The sequence below is a fragment of the Mustela nigripes genome, chromosome 13 (genome assembly GCF_022355385.1).
Source record: "Mustela nigripes isolate SB6536 chromosome 13, MUSNIG.SB6536, whole genome shotgun sequence".
NCBI lineage: Eukaryota > Metazoa > Chordata > Mammalia > Carnivora > Mustelidae > Mustela > Mustela nigripes.
The window spans coordinates 45,021,388-45,045,020 of NC_081569.1; the positions used below are offsets into that span (position 1 = coordinate 45,021,388).

The following is a 23,633-nucleotide window of genomic DNA, read 5'->3' on the forward strand; positions in this document are numbered from 1 at the left end:
TCTGGGATCCCGCTCCACATCTGGCTACCTGCTTAGCAGGGAAGTCTGCCTTTCCCTCTGCCCCTCCTGCTCATGCTCTCTCTCTCCCCCAAATAAATAAATAAATAATAGAGGGGACATTAAAAATAATTTAAAATGTTTAAAAATTAGGGGCGCCTGGGTGGCTCAGTGGATTAAGCCTTTGCCTTCGGCTCGGGTCATGGTCCCGGGGTTCTGGGATCCAGCCCCACATCGGGCTCTCTGCTGAGCGGGGAGCCTCCTTACCCCTCTCTCTCTCTCTCTCTCTCTCTGCCTGCCTCTCTGCCTACTTGTGATCTCTGTCTGTTAAATAAAAATTAAAAAAAAAAGTTTTAAAATTAAAAGGTTATAAACCTAATACATAATACAGCAGTGCTTCTTCTTGGGGGATCATCCTTCCTCAAGAATCTGGAGAAGCCAAAGCCTTTCTCCCCAGAATGCACTTCCACTCATATTTTGCATATCGCTTTAGAGGGTTAGAGAATCCAGATTAAGTGCCTGTACTGGAAGGACTATCAGACAAACCCAAATTTACTAATTTTAGAGGGGTTCATCTCCTCCTCTCTCCCCCTTCCCCCAGTACAGCTTCAACAGACCAGAGACCTGTCAAAGAAACCTCTGAAAAAAGTATTACACCGAACTTCTTGAAATTTCCCAGGGAGCATGCAGAGACCACTATTTGGAAACTCCAAGTAGCATCCCTGAGAAACTCCCAGCTGCTCAGGAAGGAAATGCTAATTGCTGGCTCTAGGCACCACCACTTGCAGGCAAAGAATAGCTCCCTCCACACCTCCCCTTGTATTTAGATGCATTTTTGGCTAGTGTTTCTACTAGAAACCCCATGTAATCATCTTGCAGTCTTCCTTTCTCCACTGCAAGCATATGATCTCATTCGTGTGTATTAATCACATCACAGTTGCCACTAATCAAGGCAAGACTACAAATAGGGAAGGGATGGGGGGAAGGAACATTTACATCAATTAATTTTAGCAGCATCTTTATTGCAACAAAGAACCTGTAATAAAATGCAACAAAACTAATGTTTCACTTTACATGATTAAAAGCCATGTAGCTGAAAATGAGAAAACCCATAAACTTACTGGAGTGAGACATGCAATTCTTTTTATACAAGTCAATGCTTAAAACAGCAGGCACTTTATGTTCTAAAATTAAAGACCTGAACTCCAATTGTGCTGAACACAACATAAATTTGTATTTGGGTTATTCAAAAATAAACATACAAATATTACTTTTTCTCTCTGTGAGGGACTTCTGAAAGTCCCTTCTGATTACCTAGAACCGTCTCTTGACAAAATAAGAAAAGCAGGAGCCAGCACCTAACACTAACATGTCTCTATAATGTAGGCTGCAAGGTGGATAGGTGAGGCTGGGTAGGGTTGGGAAAGCGGGAGTCAGGGAAGTTTCCTTATTAATTTATGTCTGCTGGGAATGGACACTCACCTGCAAATCTCTTAGTTTAGATATGGCCATGTCTCTTTTCTTACTTCAAATAGCTCTAAGTTAGGCTCCCAGGCTTAAACAAGCACTCTATTCTATATCCCAATTCCCAAATCCCCCACTACTAGGAAGACACATTTAGGGTTAACAGTTTTAATTAACTTCAGAATGTCATATACTAATTAGAAGTACTGCTTCATTAATAAGCATGCTTAGCATTTACTTTAGAATGGAAAAATTAACCATTTTATGTTATCTTTAAAATGTTTCATAGGAATATATTAATAAATACTTCTTTAAAAATTTGCCTTTTCTACATATCATTTATACTACCATGAGTCAGGGCATCTGGATGGAGTCTAGTACCAACTGAACACTAACTGGCTGCATGGCCATGGGTATATTTTCTCCTCTCTCTACATGTAGCTTCCTCCTCTAACCAACGAGAACATTAGATTATATCAAAGATACAACAGCTTGAAAAATTTATGATTCTACAAGAGTGAGAGATCTTATAGGAGTCATTCCACCTAAAGAGAGAATTATGTTACAGACAGGTGGGATACACTTTCTGTAAGGAATAAAACAAGTAAGTAAAAAAAAGTAAGCATCAATATCTATATCTCATTCTGTTAAAAAGTAATGCATGCATTGTGACTTCATCCTCTTGTACGAGTCTTTCGAAATGAGCCAGCAATGGCATCAAGAGAAGACCCTTCATTCCAAAATGAATCTCCAGACAAAGAGGATACATAATTTACAATACCTTCTGCTTCTTTCAGAGTAAGAAGGGCCCAGCAGTGATCACAGATGAGCAGCTACATTGGCTACTGCTTTAGGTAGCAGACTGTGTCAGTCCAGTGTAAAAATCACCTATTATTTTCTCAATCCAATTCCATTCTCTTCAGAAGACTTTGTGAAAGTAGCCCACAAACAACTTCGGGATCACCCTGGAAAGACTGTTAGAAATGCAGATTCCTGATCTCCACCCAAATCAATAAATCCAAACTTCTAAGAGTAAAGACTGCATTTCTTTTTAGCAATAAGCATCCAGATGAATCTTAAGGAGATTCTGAGTCCCACTGCTCAACAATGCATAAGCAACTCTACCTGATGATGACTGCTCGAGTGCACCTGTTTATCAAGCCTGCAAAACCTACCCCATTGGATGTTTAACCCAGTGCTTTTTGGCTCTTTCCAAAAAATGTTGCTACTTTTATATACTCTTAGCCTTTCAGATGTTACCCATAGGCAGGGTGTGAAGAGTTTTAGTGACATTTCTACTGATTGTTTGAAATGACTACGATGTTTCCCACTTCAGTTTTTAAAATGAAACTCAGTCAAACTGTCTTTCTGGATGTGAAATCAGTCACATATTTTCCCCCTACAGAAGGAGAATGGCATTTAATGAACTGGAGCTTATAACAGAGGCATCCCTTGTCATAAGAGGGAAGGAGAGGCAAGAGGAAAACACTGGTGAATTCAAGAGTACATGAGGTTCTTCAAGGTTTGTTTCGGTAAAATGAGAGATGCCATTTGAATAAAACAGCCTTACTGGGTAAGAGGTTTCAAATGAGTAGATGTCTAAAAATGACTGGATACCATTTCCACTTTGCATATTATATAAGGATAGATCCCTGGAGGCCAATCAGTTCACAAAAACCACCTTTGGTAGTCAGATTATATACCTAAATCAAGGGGGAAAATACTTTCTTGGGAAGAAAAATTACCCAAATCAATTTAATTTAACATTGAAAAAAATATAAACACACCTTGGTATGGGGAAATATCATAAACAAGAAAATCAATACATACACAGATAATAAGGGAAAGTGGTACCTATAATACAGTATAAATACACAAACAATAAAACCCAATCCCCTTCCCAAGGACAAAACCACCAGGTCACCCTGCCATTTCTGGACCTCCCCCACCTCCCACGTGGCTCTCAATGATGAATTCACCTCTGATGCACGGTCATCACCCTTACTAATGGAGGCTGTGCTCTCTACGAGAGAAATCTACTCTCTGTAGTAGTGAGAAAGAAAAAAAGAGCAATTTTTCTTAGAGCGTTGTTTAAAAGTACCAGAAACAACTTTCCAAACACTGAGGCGTGTGATAAAAAGGGTCAAACTCACAGGTGCCTTCTCTGCTGCTGGTGATGTGACCCAATAACACCCAAGGCTCTAAAATGACAGACTCCAATCAGCACCTGAAAGCCTATGAGCTCCCTTAACAGTCAAGTGCTAGGGCTAAACTAGGAAAATGTCATGGCCATTTTAGACATTGCTTAGAGGCTCTGAATGCTTAAAAATAGAGCCATGGCTAGCTGGGGATCAGTTTATGGTGGAGAGGTGGTCTGGATACCTCTTTAAGTTCACAATATCTAAGATGCTCAAATAATTTAAAAAGTTTAAATTTGTAAGGTTACCAAAATGAAGATGAAAATAACAAAAAATGAAAATTAGAAAAATAACTAAGGAACTTTTCCTCCCTGAATAATGTTAGTCTGTAACTGTGTTGGCAAGATAGTGATTTCTTCATTCTGGTTTCCTTAACTAACATTCTAGCAGTTTAAATTTCACCCCCCAAACTTTCTCATAAGGATTTTTGGTCGTATTTTACTTCTACTTGGTTCTTAAGCAGATCCTCTCCTTTTCCTCCCCTGTCATTCTCCACACCCTGGCATCTCCCATCCTGCCACAATTCCCTTCCATCACCCTAGAACGCTGGAACATTTCAGTAAGGAAAACTCAATGGAAACTAGCCCCACTAAATTTTCTGAAGAATACAAATCAATGTGTACTTTTCCCTTTTCTTAAAGGAGAAGATATTGCCTGCAAATATTTAAGCTCCAACCATTTGATTAAAATTTTTCTGCCTGTAATTATCAGTATTATAAGACTAATTAAACCATGCTACATGTACAGTTACTTGCCTTTGTATGAAAGGAAAAACCCACTCTGTCATATCATCAGAGAAAACTATTTATACTAGATACAGCTGAAATTGGCTAAAATTGGTCAGAGCTTGAATGAAACAAAATAAGTGTTTTTAGGAGGCCACTAAGTTATCCTTGGAAAGTCATTAATGACTGGTTAAGTCATAGGTTTAATAGTGATTAGTTCATAACATGCTGGATACACCCCAAGCAATGAAGCATAAGCTATTCAATTACATTTAAGTGCTATCAAATCTGTAACTAGTCAGAGTTTCCGGAATTGAACCAAACCAATCACTAATAACATCATATTTTAACAAACTCAGAAGTATACCGTAAAAATACACTAATTAAGTCCATGAATTTTATAATGCTATTAAGAAGTGAAAATAAGGTAGTATGGATACATGGTGCTAATGTCTTATTTCTTTCAGTAATTCTCATGGTATTGCTGGGTCCTTTAGAAATACGTGTCATTCAATTTTGTGTGTGTGTGTGAGGTTATTAGATTATTATCCACAAGCTGCAGACGCCTGCATGGCACCAAATGTACTTTCAGAAGTAGATGTGGCAGGTATCAAAATGTGATGATCAATCCCATGTTTTCTATCGATTAAACCTCCTCATTTGGTTAAATAGCCAGTGTATACCAAAGTTCTACACAGGTCAAAACTATATCACTTTCAGAGCAGCAATACGCGATCCAAGGTTTTCTTGAAGGTAGTGCAAAAGATGCAGTTCATAATGTTCTCCAGATTCAGGGACTCTTATGCTGTGTCTCTCCTGAGGATAGATCTTAAATAACAATAACAAAAAAATCAAAATACAGAAAGTGAGAAATGAATAATATATCTCCTTCCAAAGCTTTCCATAGAGTTTCAGCAGGATTAGTAATACAGAACACAGCCTCTCCAAGATACTACACACATGTATCTGACACAAAGGCCGCTCCCCCTTTTTTATCATTCCTTATGCACTCCAAGGCTTACAGAAGGATTTATGTATAGATCACTGGGTCTCCAAGTGTGATCTAGAGACATCTGGGGTCCTTAGAATCCCTTTCAAGGGATATGCAAGGTCAAAACCACTTTCAGAACAATTTGCCTTTATTCACTGTGTTGGCATTTGCACCAATAGTGCAAAAGCAATGATGGGTAATAAATGTGCCAGTGCCTTAGCATGAATCAAGGCAGTGACATTTTAATTGTATTGGATGTCACCGTATTCTTTACCACTACACACCTATAGTAAAAAACCGAAAGTTTATTAAACTGCAACCCTTGAAGAGATGTCTTTTTAAATGTTCTCTGGTAGGAGCACCTGGGTGGCTCAGTCATGGAGCATCTGCCTTCGGCTCAGGTCATGATCCCAGAGTCCTGGGATTGAGCCCGGCATCAGGCTCCCAGCTCAGTGGGAAGCCTGCCTCTCCCACTCCCTCTACTTCTGTTCCCCCTCTCACTATGTCTTTCTCTGTCAAATAAATAAATAAAATCTTAAAGGAATGAATGCATGAATGTCCTGTGGCGATACAATGGAAAGAAAGCAGAAAGCACTTCCGCTATAGGGTGTCTAAAGGAAAAGCACTTATGAAACTGAGTTGCAAGCCACACTGCCACTTCTTTCTTTTTTTCTTTCCAAGATTTTATTTATTTATTTGACAGAGAGAAGAGAGAGGGAACACAAGCAGGGGGAACGGGAAAGGGAGAAGCAGGCTTCCTGCGGAGCAGGGAGCCCGATGTGGTGCTTGATCCCAGGACGCTGGGATCATGACCTGAGCCGAAGATAGAGGCTTTAACCCACTGAGCCACCCAGGCACCCCGCTGCACTGCCATTTCTTAAATGGAACTCCATTTTCAACTTGAAAGAGTGACATCTTGAAAGAGTGACTGGTGATACAGAGTTGGTTATCTGGCAAACATCTGCACAAAAATGAATGAAGTGAGCTTGTCACTTCAAGGACAACACTGATAGTATTCATCACCAATGATAAATTTTGAGCTTTTAAGTAAAAATTAGAATTCTGGAAGACTTGCATCTGCTACTATTAGCTCATGAGCCTCCCCAAACTTAAAGACTTTTATGATGAGATCAGGGGTGTAATATTAATATATGTGATTTAAATAAAATAAAAAAAAAGATAATGTAAAAAAATATATATATATGTGATTTTAAAAATGCCGTATAATGAAATGAATCAACACTGAGAAGACTAACCTCACACAGTGAACCAGTATCTTTCAGATGACCAATGTATATGTAAAAAATCCATTAGAAGAACAAGATCCAACAGATTTTAATGTAACATAGTATGACATGTTTTAGAAGTGGTGTCAGACTCCACACTAAAACTAACCTTTAAGAAACTAAGATCTGTCCAGTTTTGGTGTAGTAGCCAAGAAGAACATCCACAATTATCTGAAAAAGCTAAAATACTTCTCCCCTTTCTTAACTACATATTTTGTGAGGCTGAATTTTCTTCATATAATAGTTGCCCCTTATCCACAGGGGATACATTTCAAGACCAACAATGGATACCTGAAACAGCAGATAGTACCAAACCCTAAAGATACCAGATTTCTGCCCGTACATACCTACAATGAAGTTTAGTTTTATTACTTACTCAGGCATAGTAAGAGATTAAAAACATAACTGGTAAGAAAATAAAACAACCATTAACAACATACTGTAATAAAAGTTACCTGATTGTGTGGTCTCTCTCTCTCTAAATATCTTGTACTACGCTCACTCATCCTGCAATGATGGGAGATAAAGTGCTTACATGATGAGACTAAGTGAAGTGAGTAACAGGCCCTGTGATTTAGCGTTGGGCCACTAGTGACATGACATGATGTCAGAAAGAGGATTAACCACGCCTTCTTCTTCTTTTTTTTAGAGAGGGAGAGAGAGTGTGGAGTGGGAGGGGCAGAGGGAGAGAGAGAATCCCAAGCAGTCCCCACATTCTGCATGAAGCCTGACATGGGGCTCCATCTCACAACCTGAGACCATGACCTAAGAAGAAAGCAAGAGTCCGACGCTTAGCAGACTGAGCCACCCAGGAACCCCAACAATCATCTGCTTCTGGACTTCAGTTGGCTAGGGTTAACTGAAACCTCAGAAAGCAGAACTGCACATAATGGGAAACTACTGTATACTTTAGCCAAAACAACACTTCCCAACAGACTGCGTTTGGAAGTAGATATGAGAATCCGGGTGTCTTCCTTAAGCCAGACATTAAAGGGATTTTACAAAAATGTAAAAACAATGCTATTTCTTTCTTTTTTTTGTATTTTGGAAAATAGTTTTTCTCCCACACAAAAATTATTATTTGTGTTAATATGTAATAGTTGATTATTATTTTTTAAAAAGTATTTTTAAATTTTTCTATGTTTTGGGGATGCCTAGCTGGCTCAGTTAGAAGACCATGTGCTCCTGTTCTTGGGGTTGTGAGTTCGAGTTCCATACTGGGTGTAAAGATTACTTAAATAATAAACTTTAAAAAACAAAATTTTTCTTAGTTTTAATATGTTCTTTGAGAAATACAGACAGACAAAACCCACATAAACAAAAGCTCTTTGGTGTGCATAGGGGTCCTGAGACCAAAATGCTTGAAAACTGCTGCTACAGATAAACAGCTCATAGTTTATCTACATAAATCCTAAACGTCAACTGAGACATGAAACGGAAAAAGTAATATTTTTCACTCTTAGGAATAATAATCTGTGAAAGAAGTACAAAGGAGGAAAAAAATGAATAGGTTATCTTTTAAAACCCTTTTTTTTGAGTAATGGAGCAATGAAGGTGGTTAACCTATGGCTTTCTATTCCAATGTCAATATAAAAATTATAAAATTAAAATAAAATATAAAATATAAAATTAAAAGACCATGTAAAGAAAAGGAGGATACTGAATAGACTCCTGTCATTTTTTCCATGGTTACAAACTGAAAGCAATTACAGATACACAAGTCATATAATCTAGTACTTAGCCCATATAGGTCATTTCTTAGCCCAACTTCAACAGAATAGGCCCATATTGGTCATATAAGCCAGTTCTTATCCCAGCTTCAACAGAATCTTATTTTTTACCCAACTAGAGGCGCAACTAACTATGCCTATGACTTTAGATCCCTTAAGGAGAGAGCGGCCACAACTGAAAATTCAGCTTTACTCCATAGTTTATTATATTTCAAAGTAATCAAATCACTAATCACTACTTAATTCAATCAGAAAATAAAGAACTCACCTGTAAATCATATGGCTTTCCAGCCCTCACTAAAAAACTCAGTAATATACTGGTGTGTGCAAAATGGACATTCTCATCCAAGAATCCATGTAAAAGTAGTAAACGATTTGGTCTAGAGAAATGAAAGTATCACAGGATTAGGCAAAATAGAGTTCTTGGGAAAACCACTTAACTTCTTTGATCACAATTAACTATTAGTTACCATTATAGTTACGTAATATATACAACTATATATAGTTATGTAATATAAAATACAATTATATAAAGACATATATAACTATGTAATATAGTTAATGTTAATAATAAAGTTAACTTCCTTATACTATAATGTTAAAATAAGAATTCAATTTTTTTTTTAAAGATTTTATTTATTTATTTGACAGACAGAGACCACAAGTAGGCAGAGAAGCAGGCAGAGAGGGGAGGAAGCAGGCTCCCTGCTGAGCAGACGGCCAGATGTGGGGCTGGATCCCAGGACCCTGGGATCATGACCTGAGCTGAAGGCAGAGGCTTTAACCCACTGAGCCACCCAGGTGCCCCAAGAATTCAGAATTCAACATTTTCAATAATAAATTTATAATACAGTAACCAGACACTACATGTAATGAAAAATTGTGTTTAATTTCTTACGAAGATATTGGCATATATCAATAATCATAGCACGTTCCTAGAGAAAGAAAAATCATAAATGTTGTCTATAGAAAATATTTAAGCAGAAACATAATTTTTCTCCTTGAAACAGTTATATATTTAAACTTCTTTCAGCACAGTAATTGCTTCAAATATAAGCTGTAATAAAACCAGGTTATATGAACTGGTCTGTAATTCACCTTTGAGAACTAGTCATGCCATTTGAGTAGTCTATAAAATATTAGTCTTGGTTTTACAGTATTTGTAGTTTTCATTGTTATTAAAGACAAGTTTTAACACTACAATTTTAAATTTATAATCTTGATTTTAAAGCTTGAACTTACTCAGAGGGAAACTTTTCTGCTTGCATGGCCACAGATCCTAAGTAATAGCCCTGCTCATTCTGGTCAGGGTGGCCCATATAGCGTTCTGTGTAGCCTGTATCATAGAAGATCCACAGAGTGACTGGGGCCCCAGCAATAGCAACCTACAGAAGACAACAGTAACAATCAAGTGTGATCCAAAAAACAATGGCTAGCAATAAGAATGTGTAACTGCAAATTTATAGGCTTAAATTATCCTTAGGCTTTGGCCCCACAACTGGGGCTTACATGGTCTCAAGCAACTCAGAAAATCAAAGTGAAGTGCCAAGGTCAAGAACTTGATACTTTGTGAGTCAGTTAGCTTCATGCTCCACAGGCATGCCATATACTAAATCCTTAACCTGGGCTAGCTGAAATACACACGCGGGTCCCTTTGTTAAAAGGGGAGACTGAACTAGATAGAACATGTGAATGGCTCAGTGCAAACTCATTCCTGCTGCTGGGGAAAAAAAGTGTGACAAGTCTCAGCTCTATATAGGAAAGTAGCCATTTCTTTTTTCTTTTTTAGCCTCTGTTGGTAATTCAGAATTTTAAACAATGAATGAAATATATTTAAGCACTAAACACTTTCCCCATTTTAAGGTTCCCACATAGTTTTATATTTAAATATTCTAATTACTTTCTCAACAGCTGCAAGTCTGGGAAAATTATGGCAGTTTTCAGAGTTTATTTTGTGGTTATTATAAAGATTATCTGAATATACATGCAAAAGCAAAAACCCTATCATTTTCGTTCTTAAAATTATTTTTTACTGTAAGATAAAATCATGTTATTGAAATAGTAAAGAAGAAAAACATTTCATAATTGCCATTCTCTTAACAACTTTTAACATCTTTATGTATTTCCTTCCAGCATATTTTTCTAGGAAGTTATTTATAAAATTGTAACCATCGTTTATATATTTAGTATGTTATTCGCTCAATAAAGATTTACTTAGGACCTTACTTATGTGCCAAGAATTGTGCTTGGTTACTCAGGTTACAGTGATATGCAGGGCACACAAGTCCCCACCCTCAGAGCTTGCAGTCCAGCAATTAAATTAGTAATTACAATTCTGTGTGTGTGTGTGTGTGTGTGTGTGTGTTTTACTAATCATGACTATCTCCCACAATCTTTGGCGTGTCTATAAATAGCTAACAACTGGCCATCAATTTCACAAGTGTTTTTTAATACATACATATAGATAGATATGTAAATATATATCTCACATGGCTGTTAGATACACAAATCTTAACATTCCCTAATATTGCAAACTCTGTAAACCTTCAGAAAATAGACACTTCCTTATATCCTTAATTGACAGAAAATTCAACCTCCATTGCAAAAAGAAATACAGTAGGAAGTCACATACCCTGAAGATATCTGACCTCTGCATTAATGCCATCAGGGAGAGGTATCCTCCGTAGGACCAGCCATGGATGCCCACACGATCTAAGTCAATGAAATCATATTGAGAAGCTAGATACTGGAGTCCTTCCACCTGATCATCAATTTCTATTTGACCCTGTCAAAAAAGGGAGAACATTTCACTGATTCTGATAAATAGAAGTCTCATTACCAGAGTGTTTTTAAAGCTGAAAATGGATTTTACTAAAAATACCTGTAGTTTTTAAAGAATTAATTATCAATTGAGATTCTGTTGCCCAAAAAAGAATTGTTTTAAACTCTATTTAGAGATAGGGGCCTATAGTTTCTGTTGCTAGTCAGTCCTAGAGTTTAGTTACCCCTTAGTCACAAAGTTCTTTCCTACTGAGACCCAAACTGTCCCTCACTATACGGGTATTTCCCCCTTCCATTTGTTCTGTTGTCTGCTAAGAGGTCAGCATCTTCCTTGTAACAAGCCTTCCTATACCCAAAGACAAAAAATCAGCCCCCTTAAGTGGTTGACTAAATTTACTTCTTTTTAAAACTTAATGCAGTAAAGCAGAAGGAATCACTCTTGAGGTCTTATCCTCCTATTTCCCCATCATCTACATCTAGGAACTGAACATACACTACTTCTTTAATGTCCTATTAAGTCCTAATTCCTACCACCACCACCTTGTTTGTATTACTAGGCCTGCCAGTGCACACAATCTCACTTCACTGAGCCAAAAACAAAAATAAAAACAAAAAAACTTACATGAGAATACAACATAAGGTCAAAGAACTGGCTGTGGGAGAAAATCCCATGTCTTACTCAGCATGTCCAATACACTGGCAAACACAGTAACTGCCTTACTGTGTAAAAGGAACATCGGATTCTCATCATTTCCCAAAGCAGCAGAAAGGACATGGGGCATCTCTAAAAGGTAGCATTTAAAGCTTCCTGTAGAGAGAAAGAGGCTTGTCACAAGGAAGGCACTAACCAGTTGGTTTCTCTCTTCACAGAGGACAGAACAAATCTCAATTATTCCTCTCAATAGGGCACAGGATGCTGAAAACTATGGTGCTGCTTTCTGGCTAAGCTGGATATACAACATAGAAAGAAAGGGTATTTCTCTGTAAAAGTGTTTCTATCTCAGCTCCCCGAAGTTATATACAGGTAAACAGGTAGACGTGAGCTAGACTACTGAATATCAAGTTGCATCTTCCCTCCCAACCCTGAACTCTAACACACACACACACACACACACACACACACACATTCTCTCTCTCTCTCACTCATTCACAGCCCCTTTTCCCAACTTCCTCTCTGAGATTTCATACCAAACAATGAAACACAAAATGTAAATGTCTTTAAAAGAAAAATGTTTGTATGCTCACACACCATTTTGTATTTAAAGGCGCCTTCAAATTTAAGCCCTCGGTGACAGGATCCCCTGTTGTCTATCACTACAACCACATAACCCAGAGAGGCTAGGGTATTCAAGCGGAAATACTTGACTCCTTTAAATCGATTATTCACCAACTGCACCTGAGGAAGAAATACAACTTCAGTGAAATTTATTATATGGTAGCATAAAAAAGCATTAAGAGGCAGGATGCTGTGGAAAGTAGAAAGCTTGAATCTTTTGTATTATTTTGCTTTTAAAATAAAATTTTATTTTCTTGTAGCAAGAACACATCACAAGATGTACCCTCTTAACAAAATTTTAAATGTACAATACAGTATCATGAACTATAGGACAACGTTGGACTAATCTCTAGAACTTATTCATCTTGCATAATTGAGACTCTGTACTAGGCGATTAGCAACTCTCCGATTCCCCCTCTCCCTCATTCATTTTTTTTTTTTTTAAAGATTTTATTTATTTATTTGACAGAGAGAAATCACAAGTAGATGGAGAGGCAGGCAGAGAGAGAGGGGGAAGCAGGCTCCCTGCTGAGCAGAGAGCCCGATGCGGGACTCGATCCCAGGACTCTGAGATCATGACCTGAGCCGAAGGCAGCGGCTTAACCCACTGAGCCACCCAGGCGCCCCTCCCTCATTCATTTTTAAGTTAACTTAAATTTCTCATGTTTATGTTGTTCCTTTTTCTTTTTCAACTTTATAGTCAAGGTCCAGGGGAATTACTGAGCAACTATAGACTTTAAAACCAAGATACTCATTACATACAAGACAAGAGATTTAAACTGCCCCATAGAAAAAGGTACTAAAGGGGCACCTGGGTGGCTCAGTGGGTTAAGCCTCTGCCTTTGGCTCAGGTCATGATCCCAGGGTCCTGGGATTGAGCCCCGCATTGGGCTCTCTGCTCAGCAGTGAGTCGGCTTCCTCACCTCTCTCTGCCTGCCTCTCTGCCTACTTGTGATCTCTCTCTCTCAAGTAAATAAATAAAAATCTTTAAAAAAAAAAGTTACTAAAATCATTATTGCTACCCTGAAGAAGTGTGTCATTCAAATGACGGAGACAAGGATATTAAGATCATTTTTCTTTCCTACAAGTCTCTTCTGGGGTTGTCCCTGACCAGTAGCAGAAAAATTTAATATTTTAATGAAATACTGCGACCAGTTCAGTTTCCTTTTTCCTGTTATACAAATCAGTGCAAAAGGTAGGATAATTCTTAAACCACTTACCACACTATCATGCTTCAAAATGACTGAGAAACTAAACACAAGTTTAGTGCCTTAACAGAAATAAACTAGAGAAAAGAGGGGGCGCCTGGGTGGCTCAGTGGGTTGGGCCGCTGCCTTTGGCTCAGGTCGTGGTCTCAGGGTCCTGGGATTGAGTCCCGCATCAGGCTCTCTGCTCAGCGGGGAGCCTGCTTCCTCCTCTCTCTCTCTCTGCCTGCCTCTCAGCCTACTTGTGATCTCTGTCAAATAAATAAATGAAATCTTCAAACAAAACAAAACAAAACTAGAGAAAAGAGGACTACTTTTTTTAAAGTTTTTTATTTAAGTAATCTCTACATCCAACATGGAGCTTGAACTCATGACCCCGAGATCAAGAGTCACATGCTCTTTTGAGCCAGCCAGGTGCCCCTAAAAGAGGACTTTATTTATATATTTGACATAGAGAGAGACACAATGAGAGAGGGAACACCACCGGCAGGGGCAGTGGGAGAGGGAGAAGCAGGCTTCCTGCAGAGCAGGGAGCCCAATGAGAGGCTTGATCCCAGGACTCTGAAGGCAGATGCTTAATGACTGAACCACCCAGTCACTCAGAGGACTTTAATTAATACAGAAAAACTTAGAGAAGGTTAGGGTTTGGTGGAAATGAAGACAAACATTAAACAATGACAAAGAAAATTCTGGCAAAAATGAAAGAAGTTTTCATGTTGCTGTTTTTTTAAAAAAGATTTTATTTGTTTGACAGACAGAGATCACAAGTAGGCAGGGAGGCAGGCAGAAAGAGGGGAAAGCAGGCTTCCTGCTGAGCAGAGAGCCCAATGTGGGGCTTGATCCCAGGACCCCAAGATCATGACCTGAGCTGAAGGCAAAGGCTTAACCCACTGAGCCACCCAGGTGCCCCTTATTTTGTTTTTTAAAAATTTATTTATTTAGAGAGAGAGTGAGTTGGGGAGAGAGGAAGAGGGAGAGAGAGAATCAAAAGCAGACTCCCCCCGAGCACAGAGATCTATGCAGGGCTCTATCTTAAAAGCAGGGCTCAGTCTCACAACTGTTAGATCATGACCTGAGCCAAAACCAAGAGTGGGACATTAAGAGACAGAGCCACGCAGGTGCCTTAAAAATGAAAAGTTCTTTTCCTGGCTGAAACTAACGGGAAAACCAATTCAGCAATTTAAATAAGAGTCAACACCATCTTCACACAATAAATACATACTGAGCATTTATTAGGATAGACTAGGTTGTGCATGCTATGTGTAAAGAATCTTCTCTTTTTATGTAGAGATTTTATTTACTTATTTGTCAGACAGAGAGAGAGGGCATAAGCAGGGGGAGCAGTAGGCAGAGGGAGAAAGAATCTTCTCTTTTTGAATTTCTGGATATCCAGTACCTCTGTAGCAACTGCGAAACTGGTCTTCCTGTTTCTACTCTTGTCCTCCTACAGTCTATTCACACAGTAGCAGAGGGATGATTTTAAAATGTAAATTACATAAGACTTTATAGCTTATCTCCCTCCAACTGGTAAAGAGTTTAGACCTTATTCTAAAATCCTTACCATTGCCTTTTAAGATTTTACATCATCTAGCCCTTGGCTATTTCTCTGACATTACCTAATACCCAATCTCTACTTGTGCACTATACTCTAACCTTATTATCAGCTATACCAACTTGATTCTAATCCCAGGACCTTGACATTTACTGTTGCCTCCATCTGGAATGCTCTTCCCTCAGATCTTTAAGGTGATTCACTCCTCATCTTACGTACATACCCTCAAAGACCTTCCCTGAACTTCCTACCAGAACTCCCATTTTAGTCTCTTTGCCATCCCCTTTCCCAATAATTATACATAGCACTTTCATTATATTAAGTTACATCATTTATATATCTAGTCATTTATTATTTCCCTCATTAAACTCCATGAGGGTGGGACATTAGTCCGATTTGTTTGCTACGGTATCCTCACAGCCTAGAACAATAGCCACATAATAGGAACTCAATGACTTTTTGCTGAATAAATGAATGAAAAATGGAGATAGGAGAATGATGTCTTCCCTTTCTTTTTTTTTTTAAATTTTTAAAAAAAATTTTAATTCCAGTATAGTTAACAGTGTTTTCCCTTTCTCTCTTGGGAGGAGGGGCAAAAAGGAAAGGAGTTGAAAAAAGAAATAGTAGGCACAGAAGACAAATATGAATATTTAAAGAAAACAACTTCCGGGTCCCTTCCGGGTGGCACAGTCCGTTGGGTGTCCAACTCTTGGTTTCTGCTCAGCTCCTGGTCTCAGGGTCCTGGACCAAGCCCCATGTCTGGCTCTGTGCTCAGCAGGGAGTCTGCTTGAGGACTCTCTCTTCCTCTCCCTCTGCCCCCCTCCTCTCCTCTCCCTGCCCCATGTGCTCGAACTCACTCTCTCTCTCTCAAATAATTAAATCTTTTTTTTTTTTTAAAGATTTTATTTATTTATTTGACAGAGAGAGATCACAAGTAGGCAGAGAGGCAAGCAGAGAGAGAGAGAGAGAGGAGGAAGCAGGCTCCCTGCTGAGCAGAGAGCCCGACATGGGGCTCGATCCCAGGACCCTGGGATCATGACCCAAGCCGAAAGCAGAGGCTTTAACCCACTGAGCCACCCAGGAGCCCCTCAAATAATTAAATCTTAAAACTACTTCACTTCTTTGCCTGTTTTCACACACAAAATTGGCCCAACTGCCTGATATGAACATGTGCCCCAAGAGCGAGTGTTTATGCCTTTGCAGCCAGAGGTCTGCTATTTCTGAAGTAAGGTACTTAAACATAATGGCCTTTGCCACTGAGAATTCAGAAGTCTCCTTCAGTACCAGTTCTACAAAACCTGTGTCCTGCTATCACTCAGCCCGTTTTCTTGTTCATTTGTATTTATAAAACAGTGTCGAGCACATACGAAACATCACAAGGATTTGTTAAATAAACATTTTAAAACATACAGCTGTTATTAATAAAGAGTTCAAAGAACTAACCCTAGATGACTTTAATCAGATATATTGGCTTTTCTTGGATTTCACTTTTGTCCAACTATAGACATTGCTACATTTAGTGACAAAGTAATTCACTTCATGTTATAAATTGTGACACTGTTGCCAATCAGTAGATTCCCACTTTGACCTGAATATACACCAAGAAGGAACATGATTTGGACTAATAATTAGATTTAATCAAAAATTTATTTTTAGGGGCACCTGGGTGGCTCCATCAGTTAAGCAGCTGCCTTCGACTCAGGTCATACTACCAGGGTCCTCGGATCAAGCCCTGCATCGGGCTCCCTGCTGAGCAGAGCCTGCTTCTCCCTCCTTCTGCCTGCTACTCTGCCTACTGTGCCCTCTATCTCTATGTCAAGTAAATAAAAAAACCTTTTAAAAAATATTTTTATTTATTACTATTTTTTAAAGATTTTATTTATTTGACAGACAGAGATCACAAGTAGGTAAAGAGGCAGGCAGAGAGAGAGAGGAGGAAGCAGGCTCCCCGCAGAGCAGAGAGCCTGATGTGGAGCTCGATCCTAGGACCCTGGGATCATGACCTGGGCCGAAGGCAGAGGCTTTAACCCACTGAGCCACCCAGGCGCCCTATTTACTATTTTTTTACTTGAAAGAGAGAGCAAGCACGAGCAGGGGGAGCAGCAAAAGAGGAGGGAGAAGCAGGTTCCCCAACCAGCAGGAAGCCTGATGCAGGCTCAATATCAGGACTCTGGGATCATGACCTAAACTGAAGGCAGATGCTTGACCTACTGAGCCATCTAGGCACATGCTGTGGCTTTTAAAACATAATTAGTAACATGGAATAATGTAAAGGAATCCTTTAGTCTTAAAGATCCACATAACCAGTTCGTCTTAAAGTGTATTTGTCACATATATCATATATCATTTCTTCACTGGAAAGGAGAAACATCCTTCTTACTCACTTCTTACTTACTTAGCCTTAATATAAAAATAATATACCAGAACATGTAAAGCTTCTGAGAGTGTCTTATAATTTCTTTCTTAAATTTCTTTGTATTAAGCCTTTATTTTTTAAGTATTTATTCATTTGAGAGAGAGACTATGCAAGTAGAGGGCTAGGGCTCGAACTAATGAATCTCAGATCACAATCTGAGCCAAAATCAAGAGTCAAATACTTAACCAAATGAGCCACGCAGGCACCCCAAGACTTTTTTTTTAAAGTTTACAAAGATTTGGCTTCAAGTTTTTAACAGAAGGCTAATTTGACTATTTATAGTTTTGTTTATCATTTATGTATAGATGAGTATAATACAAATGTGAATCATGTTTTGTTTATAAAACACAATTAACGATAGCAAAGTGATTTAACTTGATCTATGACTGTCATTGCTGAGATTTTGTGGCTTATGCAGTTATTTTGCTTTTATGTTATTTTTTGTATGTCTTTTTCTTTTCTATTTTTAAAGTACTACACCCAACGTGGGGCTTGAACTCATGACCCCAAGATCAACAGTCACGTGCTCTGCTGACTGAGCCAGCCAGGGATCCCTACTTTTTGGATGTCTTAGCATCCAGATACCTTTCCAGATATTAACTGGATATAATTATAAAGGATATTTATGGAGGCAAGAACTGCATTATAAAAACAGGATAACTATATTCTATTTCTTTCTTTCTTTTTTTTTTTTTTAAAGATTTTATTTATTTGACAGAGAGAGAGAAATCACAAGTAGGCAGAGGGGCAGGCAGAGAGGCAGGCAGAGAGAGCGAGGGGAGGAAGCAGGCTTCCTGCAGAGCAGAGAGCCCGACGTGGGGCTCGATCCCAGGACCCTGGGATCATGACCTGAGCTGAAAGCTGAGGCTTTAACCCACTGAGCCACCCAGGCGCCCCCTATATTCTATTTCTTTAAGGCCCCAACAGTAAGATAATATAATCAATAAACATTTTTTAAAAGTGCCAATTAACGAATGCACATACCCCAAATACCTTACTCTGATAGTCAACAGGATTTACTTAATATTCACATGCTAAAATATAATCAAGAAAAAGGAAAATTCAGGTGTAAATTTCTTACAATGCTGAATGGTACTGTAGCAGTTGCCTTACCGAGATGGTAAAAGTATTCTGGTCTGCTTGAGAGATACAGACTTAGAATGAAGAGATGGAATTCAGGCTACCAAGTCTTCTGAAAATATCTATTAAAACTCTTTTTATTGGGGCGCCTGGGTGGCTCAGTGGGTTAAGCCGCTGCCTTGGGCTCAGGTCATGATCTCAGGGTCCTGGGATCGAGCCCCGCATCGGGCTCTCTGCTCACAAGGAAGCCTGCTTCCCTTCCTCTCTCTCTGCCTGCCTCTCTGCCTGTTTGTGATCTCTCTCTGTCAAATAAATAAATAAAATCTTTAAAAACAAAACAAAACAAAAAACTCTTTTTATTTACCAAGACAGTTAACTACTTAATTTCACTTCCCAAACAAGTTTCTTCTCTACATAAAAGGTAATGTATTTATCTGCTGACATGAATATTCCATTCCCCATGACAGTTACAGTCCTACTGTAAATTAAGAAACTGACACTGCTTTATAAATTAGCCATGTAACAAAACCCAACTTCTAAACAGGAATTAGAACACAAGCCAAAGTCAGTAACAGCAGAGGCCCAACAATGCTCTTAACTTGAACTGACTAGACATTTAAAAAACAAAGCACCTAAACACACTCACATGTATATATACAAATATGCCCACCTCAAAGGTAGGTGGGAAGACAGGCGAAATGAGTGATGGGGATTAAGGAGTGCAGCTGTAATGATGGGCACTGGGTGATGTAGAGAATTGCTCAATCACTATACTGTATATCTGAAACTAATATAACAGTATATATTAACTATACTGGAGTGAAAATTAAATAAAATAAGGAAATACACCCACCTGAGGACCACCATATATGAACAGCACAGTGGGGTATTTCTTTCCAGGCTGTAGATCATGAGGTTTGTACAGCATCCCATACAATGTAAATCCAGTAGTACTTTCAAAAGAGAAAATCTCTGGAGGGGTGTAGTCAGGAAGAGGACCTATGAGGAGATAACAAAAAAAAGGTACATAAAAGGAGTTCTCTGCAATCTGAGAGCAAGGACAAAAAACCATGATCCCACAACTCCCCTCCCCCCCAAATAAATGACCATCCCCCTTACAGGTGATAAGAAATTACTCAAGAACATTTATCTTTAAGAAAGAAAATTAAATGAACATTTATATTAAATTATTTCAACAAGAGGTACACAATAATCTGAATAATCCTTAGAGCCTAGGAGGTGTTTAGATACAGAAGTATACAAACACTTTGTGCTTGGTTCAATATAACTTAATGATGGTTAAGCCATATATCTGACCAGAAACTGGAAGCACAAATTTAACTCAGTTTAACTTGCTCACAGCAGGTGCTCAATAAACATTTGTTTCTGATCACCAGAGAGTAAGCTTAACCAGGACCCAGAAAAAAATGAAAGTGATGATCAGTATTTGGTTTAACAAAGCTATACAGACCTGTCCTAAGTCTCTGTACACTGGATGATGTCACAGTCTAAGCAGAGATCATCACCATATTACAAATCTACCTGTGGACACTGGAACATGCGCTGTGGTTTTGCACTACTTTGTTAATCCCTCAGGAGCTATTCATGAAGGAAAATGCTTAACAGGAAAAAGGATTTGATACATAACATTTTTTGTTTAAGAAATCAAGCATTTAAAAAATAGGTAATTCACAGTGCTATTCACTCCCTATAGAACAAGTGTTCTATCTTTTATTAAAATGGCCACGGTAAGTGCTTAAAAAGTTAAGAAAGCTACCAGCTCGTTATTCCCTGAAGCTGCAGCTTCCCTGCTCAGTCTTATTAGTTTCATGTACATTTTCTTCATCTGTTTAGCTGGGAAATTACCCAAACATGTGAACAAATCATTTTTTAGCTGATATTGTGACTATTTTATTCTTATTTTCAAAAAAGCCCTCCAGGGGCATTTGGCTGGCTCAGTTGGAAGAGCGTGTGACTCCTGATCCAGGGGTCATGAGTTTGAGCCCCACAATGGGTGTAAAGATTGCTTAAATAAAAAATAAAATGAAATTTAAAAACTTCAAAAAGGCTTCCAAAAACCTGCTCTTGCTTGGAATGGGAGGTAACCCATCTTATCTGGTGGTTGATAGAACAGGAAGGGTGGGATCAATCAGAACTCAGAAGCTCAGGGCCAAGTGGTGGTGAGAATTGAGAAATGTGGACCTATGAAATGGGTTTAGTGCACTTATATACAAATCCTGCATAAAATTGGGTTCAGGAAAATGAGTACCTGCTGAATCCAAAATGGTGGCCCAAAATTCCTTTGTTTTGCAAGTTGGGTCATCTTCAGGACTTGACAGCTTGTAAAGGGACACACAGTGTGGGTTCTTCTGGTTACTATACTTACTTATAAAGAAGTCACAATGCTAGAGAAAGGAGAAACAATTACTTTTTCCCCATGGAAAAATAAAAAGGTGCTACATCTGTCCTGGTGCTAGAGCAGGAGTACGGTTAGAGTTGGACCATTTATGTCCATATACAATGCTGAAGTTAAGAGTAGACTTTTTGGGGGCGCCTGGGTGGTTCAGTTCGTTTAGCGTCAGCCTTAGGCTCAGGTCATGATTTCAGGGTCCTGCAAGAGAACCACATTGGGCTTCCTGCTCAGCTAAGAGCCTCCTTCTCACTCTCCTCTGCCCCTCCCCCCTGCTTGTGTGCACTCTCTGGCTTTCTCTCAAATAAACAATTTTTTTTTAAGGTAGACTTTTTTTTTTTTTAACAGAGAGAGAGAGATCACAAGTAGGCAGAGAGGAAGGCAGAGAGAGTAGGGGAAGCAGGCTCCCCACCGAGTAGAGAGCCCAACGTGGGGCTCGATCCCAGGACCCTGAGATCATGACCTGAGCCGAAGGCAGAGGCTTTAACCCACTGAGCCACCCAGGCGCCCCTAAAGGTAGACTTTTTAAAGTTTTTCCTCAGAGGATCAGACTTCAGCAGGCCAATTTCACTGATTTTTACATTATTCTAAAGGAGTATGTCAAGAGCAGAAGGTTTTTATATGATAGGAAACTCTTTTCCAACAGGGACTTAATACCTGGCTGATGCAGCAAGAGTGGGAATAGCCACGGTCGGTCAGCCTTGTCACCTCTCCAGGGTTTACATAACTGACCACGTATAGGTGATGTTCCAAAGGAGAGTCCTTGGTGCCTTCAAAATATACCAGCTTCCTGACTTCATCAACCTGGATCTGTGAAAAGAAAAAAAAAAGAAAAATCAGTGCTAGCAGGACACTGGCCAGCTTAGTAATTCAACAAACAATTCCCAATTTTATTTAGAATCATTTGAGTCACCCTTTGACTTGTGCCTCTTAAAAAATTTTGCCACCAATGTTAATAAACCTGAGCTGGTTTTGCTTATGACTTTTACCTAAGAATAGATTTTGTCCACAAGGAAAAAGGACATTTGAATTGCATGCTATTGTTAGTTTCCTATGTGGTTGAAATGTGGGCTTTTCTTAAAATGCAAGAGTTATTTCATTAAAATTACAACACTTTACAGGGAAAAAACATACCTATATCGCAGCTTAGGTCAACCATTCATGCATATATAAGAGTCTAATTTTAGAAACCTGCATATTTCTCAGTGCAGTATTATCTTAGGCAATACTTTTTTTGGTTTTTCTTTTTTTTTTTTTTTACAAACTTACAAAAGTACTTTATCTACGGGGTTGGGAAGTAACAGAACTCAATTACAATTTTAATACTGGTATAGTTTATAAATAAGTATGGATAAAATCTTTTAAGTCTTGGGGCACCTGGGTGGCTCAATGGGTTGAGCCTCTGCTTTCGGCGCAGGTCATGATCTCAGGTCCTGGGATTGAGCCCCACATCGGGCTCTCTGCTCGGCGGGGGGCCTGCTTCCCCTCTCTCTCTGCCTGCCTCTCTGCCTACTTATGATCTCTCTCTCTGGGTCTAATAAATAAAATCCTTAAAAAAAATCTTTTAAGTCTTCATTCAGAACTCAAAAAAACTGTAAGTAAACTCACAGCTGAAGTCATTTAATATTCTTCACAAATTATAGGAGTCTAAATAAATGGCTTTTATTGTCCCTTTAAAAAATCTTCTACCAGTATACTCAAACAGTGTTTAATGAAATTCAAATTTTTTTACACAGCAAAGAAAACAAAGATACATTTCCAAAAGCAAGTATTTTAAAATGCCACATTTTCTCCAAGAAGTTGTTTCTTCATTATTAATTATATTTTAGCACACACAGGTATAGAAAGAAACACAGTTGAGATTAAGTAGTGACATATACAGAAAGGATACAAGAGAGAGGAAATGCCAGAACAAACATTCATGAAGTTTCACAGGCATGTGTCAATCTGCGCAAATGGTTAGGATAGGTTCTGCTCTTGACCTAGCAGCTGACCTTTCAAAACTGGAGAAATTACTGGTTAATTTCTCCCCTGATTTAAAGGTTCTTTCTTTACTTCAAGTGACTACTTTTATTAAACAGAAGTATCAGAATCACCTTGAGAGGTCTGTTAAACAAACTGCTGGGTTCTGCCACCAGAATTTCTGATTCAGAGGGTCTGGAGTGGACACAAGAATTTACGTTTCTAAAATGTTCCCAGGCGATGCTTAGGCTGTGCAGCTGGTCCAAGGACCATACTTTGAGAACCACTCTCCAACACTGAGGAGAACATGGGCTTAAAAGGCTCAAAGCTTTACCCAATTATTGCCATTCAAAATCTTTGGGTGGGAATAAGGTCACTGGCAAAAGCAGAGGAAAATGTAACTTAAAAAAAAATAAGGCCAGGGGCACCTGGGTGGCTCAGTGGGTTAGAGCCTCTGCCTTCGGTTCCGGTCATGATCCCAGGGTCCTGGGATCAAGCCCCACATCGGGTTCTCTGCTTAGCAGGGAGCCCGCTTCCTCCTCTCTCTCTCTGCCTGCCTC

General features: G+C 38.9%; 1 protein-coding gene across 2 annotated transcripts in view; it reads right to left on the reverse strand.

Annotated features, from left to right (window-relative positions):
• Positions 1–998: 998 nt before the first annotated feature.
• DPP8 (dipeptidyl peptidase 8) overlaps positions 999–23,633 on the reverse strand; it is a 65,336-nt gene continuing 42,701 nt past the window's right edge. Inside the window, exons 14-21 of one of the 2 annotated variants that reach the window (XM_059372284.1) lie at positions 21,769–21,921; positions 20,971–21,106; positions 19,555–19,700; positions 12,422–12,568; positions 11,024–11,176; positions 9,634–9,776; positions 8,660–8,771; positions 999–5,212 (exon numbers count right to left, since the gene is read on the reverse strand). In XM_059372284.1, the coding sequence (XP_059228267.1) occupies positions 5,090–5,212; positions 8,660–8,771; positions 9,634–9,776; positions 11,024–11,176; positions 12,422–12,568; positions 19,555–19,700; positions 20,971–21,106; positions 21,769–21,921 (1,113 nt within the window). In that variant the 3' untranslated portion in view covers positions 999–5,089. Of the gene's footprint in view, positions 5,213–8,659; positions 8,772–9,633; positions 9,777–11,023; positions 11,177–11,833; positions 11,981–12,421; positions 12,569–19,554; positions 19,701–20,970; positions 21,107–21,768; positions 21,922–23,633 lie in introns of those variants that run through there. The other variant, XM_059372285.1, reaches the window with a different exon arrangement.